The sequence below is a fragment of the Octopus bimaculoides genome, chromosome 16, assembly GCF_001194135.2.
Source record: "Octopus bimaculoides isolate UCB-OBI-ISO-001 chromosome 16, ASM119413v2, whole genome shotgun sequence".
Classification (NCBI taxonomy): domain Eukaryota; kingdom Metazoa; phylum Mollusca; class Cephalopoda; order Octopoda; family Octopodidae; genus Octopus; species Octopus bimaculoides.
Window position 1 is genome coordinate 37,536,065 of NC_068996.1, and position 6,063 is coordinate 37,542,127.

General features: G+C 31.6%; 1 protein-coding gene across 1 annotated transcript in view; it reads right to left on the minus strand.

The window, feature by feature from the left end:
* Window positions 1-963: 963 nt before the first annotated feature.
* LOC106873151 (TOG array regulator of axonemal microtubules protein 1) overlaps window positions 964-6,063 on the minus strand; it is a 19,304-nt gene continuing 14,204 nt past the window's right edge. Inside the window, exons 6-8 of the mRNA XM_014920380.2 lie at window positions 4,585-4,801; window positions 2,921-3,004; window positions 964-2,536 (exon numbers count right to left, since the gene is read on the minus strand). Of these exons, the coding sequence (XP_014775866.1) occupies window positions 2,277-2,536; window positions 2,921-3,004; window positions 4,585-4,801 (561 nt within the window). The 3' untranslated portion in view covers window positions 964-2,276. The remainder of the gene's footprint in view (window positions 2,537-2,920; window positions 3,005-4,584; window positions 4,802-6,063) is intronic.

Sequence of the window (6,063 nt, forward strand, 5' to 3'; positions counted from 1 at the left end):
ATCAATCAAACAAGTCAGTAATTGTTTTCTTTTAATATACATATACTGATCATATACCAAAATCTAATCCATTCTAGTGCTTAAGAAATTTGATTTAACATTTACTTTCTGTTACTAGGGTAAAGCATATAGTAAATATATGAACCAGATGCTTTACTGTGACTAGTTTACTGTGACAACTTCAAACCGTAGTTGGATTTTGTTTTTTCATGATTTATTGAGAGATAAGAGTATCAGTGAGCTTCAGTTGGGTTGAGTTAATGAATTACACTCTTCATATTTGTGTCTAATGAGGAAATGCAGTTATGAAAAAAAAGTTTTAGCTAAACACTATCTAAAAATACTGAGAAATCACTACTAGTTATACAACAATCAATAATTATATAATAAAAATGAAACAAGCCTAATTCTTACTAATTGTAAAGTAATTACAAAATAAAGGCTAATTCAAAACATCAATATATTGAAGAGTAACCCTTAATATCACTATAGTAACAATTACTTAGTATAAACTAAACATTAATAAACATATAGTAAACTTTACTGGATGTATTGCAAACCACTAGCATATCCATTAGCAGATATATTACTAGTCATTTACAATATAGTAGTCTTTAATAATTATATACTAGCCATTTGTAAGTATACTGTATTGCCAATATAACTTGGCATTGTTAACTAAATAGGGGTCCATTACTAATCTTAGACTAATCATTTGTAAGTATATTCTTGTCATATAGATTCTAAATCGATAAAGAGACATAGGGATCCTAGCATACTAACCTTAGCTTTAGCATTAGTAGACATCGACTTGTCATATAGTAGTCAGTAGAAATGAAAATCAGACATTAGTAGTTATCTAGTAATACTTAATAAGATAGAAGTAAATTCAAAATTTGTGCATATGTTAGGTTCAGACATAAGTCAATAGAGTAAACAGCTTTAAAATAATAATAACGTTCATTTACAGTCTTCCCCATTTATAGATGATAAAACATCTCCATTAAACATGAATTCTTATATTAGTAAATAGACATAAATTTGTGTAGGATGGTACAGTAAATCAAACTGACCCTACTACATTACTGACATTCAATTTATTGACCTCTGTAGAGGCGAAAGGTGATCCCCCCTCCCAATAGTGGGAGTTAAAGTTCACATAAACAAGGACAAAATAAATTACTGTCTCTGCATTCCCCAATCCTCCTTTCCATTAAGAATATTATAATCCTTACCATAACTATCACCTTTATAATCCGCATAAATCTGAAGCATTAAGATCATAATTATGAAAATGATTATATCTACATTTTTTTGCTTCGTTATCATCATTACTAATTGTGCCAATATCATTGTAATTGAAAGAAAAGTTGCATAGTTGGTGTTTCAGTATAATTTTACATAGTAAACATGAACAAAGTCCCCACCATATTGCAATAAAAAGAAAGAGCAATGCCAAAATTAATATCACTAGTATCGATACTATCACTGCCAAATTCAGACACATGCATTCTCCTTTTTATTACAATCATCTTCATTGTACACAGTTTTAAATCTCATTTTCTATATTAACCATTCTATTATCCTTAAAATAACTCAGTAAAAAACAGAAAATGTAATTAAAAAAAAAAATAATAACTTTCAGTGTAATTTCTATAGCTTCTACAAAGATCTAAACCAGATCACATATAAATAAAATAAAATGATCTAGAATTAAATAAGCATTTTCTCAAATAATATATGCAATAGAGTGAAAAATTTGAGAAGCTTTAAAAGTTTTCATTGCTCATCAATATTCTTTGTGTTTAAATCATTTTGCAAAGAAAATCTGTGAGAAATACAAGACAGAATTCCTTTTGTCAAACCATTCTTCACAAAGAACCTTGATTTTACTCAAATCAAAACAAAGCAAATCATTTATTCTTCACACATAAACTACTTAAGATGAACTCACTTTTATCAACTAAATAAGCTGAACTCACCTTCAACTAAATATATTTTCTTCTTAAGCTGACTATATGCTCACACCAGAAAGGGATTTTTCATCATATTACTACTGTTTGAATTTATAATTTAAACTTCTGAATAATGTTATTAATTTAAAGGTGTGTCAGATATGATTGAAAAAAAAAAAAAAAAAAAAAAGAAAAGAAAAGGGGGAAAAAGAAAACCCAATCATGTGCATTAATTTAAAAAAATAGTCTTCTTTTCTTTCTCTAAATCTTCTTTCATTCTTTTGTCGTGTCTCCTTATAAAAATTTCATTTAAACAATTCTTCAGGTAATATTTATTACATCCTGGAGATATTGTTGATGTCTGGTGGTAACTCCTACCAGTTGAGAGAATTTATCCATCAATGTATGTCCCATTTGTTGGTTTAGAATACATATGAGGTGAGTTGTTGCCCGTCTCAAGTTACAACTCCCACCTTGAACAGTAGCACTACTGCTCACACAGTTGATAAGGTGAAGTACTAAAGGTAAAATGTACATTTCCATTTGCTTTGGTTTTAACTTGTATTCTTTTTCTACTAATTCTGCAAAGAGAATGAAAGTAAAATTTTAGTGACATATACAACCCTATGTGAATCTCTCTCTCTCTCTCTCTCTTGACAACAAAGTGTAAGCTAGGTTAAAAAACTAATTTTCAAATTTTCTTGTAATGTACATCATAAACAATACTAAAAAAAAAGAAGGAATCAATGAGGGAGCTTATGCATGTTACTTGATCTGTTAGAGAAAACAGCTAATGCTCCTCCAAATCACACAAAAAAATAGCTTACATTTGACAATGTTAATTGAATTGTTATGGCCGAAATGTACATGAATTTAGGTCTGCTTGCTACAGACTCACATGGAGCTAACTAAGAACAACAACTTTAACTGATAGTAAAATACTATTATGAAAGTAAAATAAATACCAGCAATTTTCGGTATAATTTCAGAACATTTTCGGGCATTGCTTGTGACTTGGTTTGTAAAAGGACGGAGTAAAATGCTTGGTTCTATTGGAAAATAAATAAATAAATAAATAAATAAATAAATAAATAAACGAATGAATAAAAGCATAAATTGAGTTTCTTACATTTAAAAATATATTTTTGATATGATAAATTTAAATTATTTGCAATAGTTGTTAATTATGGTATTTAAATAAATTAAGACTAATCTTTACAACAAGAAATTGATGCATACATTACACACACACACACACACATTATGATATGCTATTGCATAACCATTTATGTATCATACTTAATGTTTATACACCATTGTTAAGCCAGTCCATGTGGCATTTAGTCTGAGATAACATCTCTTATGGACATGCTGTGTTAAAAAATACTATATATATCGATATCATTATTTCATGTGAAATCATCATTGACCTAGTGAGTAAGACATTGATGTTAGAGACAAAAGGACAAATATTGCAATTTGTATGAGCACCTTCACTGAGGAGATGGAGGCTATAACAAGGATGATGGTGGTTTCTGAGATAGAGTGAAGAAAATTGAAGTTGCAGAATTTGTTGTTCTTAGAAGTAAGAATTACTAGGTAAAAACTTTATGTATTTTATCAGTTACAAACTATGAATTATTAATTTCAAAGGCCACTGCTTCTGTAACCAAATATCAGGACCATTTCCTCCAGTGATATTTGAGACATTTGGAGAGGCTGGGCTGCTAACAGTAAAGTTCTTGTCACCGTAGGTGGCTTGCCTTACTGAGTTATTAGGTGATACTCGTGAGGGCATTTGATTGTTCCAACTCCTTAGCCTTGCCATCACCTGCAGTAATGCTAAGAGAATGTTGGCTTGCTTCAATAGGTTCTGCTGAACCTTGTGATGCACATCCAATTGAAGCACTTAGTGCTGAATTGATGTTTTTTTCTTTCCTTCTTCCTCTTTTTCCTTCTTTTTTTTTTTTTTGTCATTCTTCACTCATGTTTGTGTTTCCTTCAGTTTTAGATTGGTACATCTTTTAAGGTGCAGGCATGGCTATGTGGTAAGAAACTTTGTTTCAGTCCCACTATGTGGCACCTTGGGAAAGTGTCTTCTATTATAGCCTCAGGCCAACCAAAGCCTTGTGAGTGGATTTGGTAGAAAGAAACTGAAAGAAGCCCATTGTGTGTATATATATATATATATATATATATATATATATATATGTGTGTGTGTGTGTGTGTATGTATATATTTGTGTGTGTGTCTCTGTGTCTGTCTCTCCCCACTGCTTGACAACTGGTGTTGGTATGTTTACATCCCTGTAACTTAGCAGTTTGGCAAAGGAGATCCGATAGAATAAGTACTAAGCTTCTAAAAAAAAAATAAAACCTAGGGTCAATTTGTTTTATTAAAAAAAAACCTTGAAGGCGGTGTCCCAGCATGCCCACAGTCAAATGATTGAAAAAGAATAAAAAATAAAAGATACCATATACATACATAATCATTAAATTCAAATCTGCAGAATTTCTTCCCAGAAAAAGTTTTTTTTTAAAAATTAATATACAAAAAAAAAAAAAAAAGGAAAAATTATAACCACAGTGAACAAAATAGCAAGAGGCAAAATATCGTCAGAGAAACTTACCTAAATAATGTATTAACAAATCCAAAATTTTTATAGTGATATTGTGAATTTCAAGGTTTTTGGAGGATAAGTTGGTGCTAACATAGTTCACAGTTAAGTTGATAACTTGTCCCATCGATGGGTAAATGATTGGTATCACATCAAGTAATATCTTTAAAGCTAGTAAATTCACTTTACTATTGGCATCCTGTAGCCGTGGCAAAAAGTTATCAAAGATCTGTCGAAAGATTTAAACAAAATGTTTACTTGCAATACTAACTGAAATTTATGATTAGCTTTCATTTCTTTCTTTTCTTTCTTTCTTTCTTTCTTTCTTTCTTTCTTTCTTTCTTTTTTTCTTTCCTTCCTTCATTTCTTTCTTTCTTCCTTTCTTTCTTTCTCTGTGTGTGTGTGTGTGTGTATGTGTGCGAGTGTAAGTGTATGCGAGTGTAAGTGTATGCATGTGAGTGTGTGTGTGTATGTGTGTGCGTGTGTGTATGTGTGAGCATGTACACGTGCATGTGAGCATGTATGTGTGTGTGTGTGTGTGTGTGTATGAATATGTACATGTGCACGAGTATGTCAGAATATGTACATGTGTGTGAATGTGTGTGAGTGTGTGTGTGAGTATGTGTGGGTATGTGTGTATGTGAAAAATATGTGTAATTAAATAAAACTGGTCTTTTGTCAAACACCATTAATTAAAAATACAAGTAAATTTTGATAATACTGAAAATATTGCAAAAAGAAAAAGAAAAAAACAGTAACTTTGAAATGTCAGACACCTAACCCCATAAGTATACATTGTTTTGGGAATAATGAACCTCCATACAGCCATGAAATTAATTAAGAAAATACTACTTGTGTGCTTATAAAGCTTCAGCTTTAAAAAACATTGCAAATATAGAAATAAATACAATTAGATAAAATTTGTTCTAAAAATATAGGCCAATGGTTCCCAAACTTTTCAGGCTGCCACCCCCTTGACACCCAGGCCACATTCCTAGTGCCCCCACCCAAACTAACCATCACAAGCCTAGACCTCTTTGTCAAATAAGTTCAAAGCAACTGTATTTCACAAATAAAACTTAACCTAATGAACCCATTATTTTGTTGTTTTTTACATGAATTGCTACCCCATTACCACCCCACTTTTTACATGAATAACTACCCCTTTATCGCCCCACTCTTCTTCAACGCCCTCTTGGAACTTTCCATTCCCCCAGGGGGGAGGGCAATACTGCCCACTTTGGTAACCACTGACATAGGCCAATAGCTTAATAAACATATTACAATAACAGGCGTAGGAGTGGCTGTGTGGTAAGTAGCTTGCTTACCAACCACATGGTTCCAGGTTCAGTCCCACTGTGTGGCACCTTGGGCAAGTGTCTTCTACTATAGCCTCAGGCCGACCAAAGCCTTATGAGTGGATTTGGTAGATGGAAACTGAAAGAAGCCTATCATATATATGTATATATATATATATATATGTGTATATAT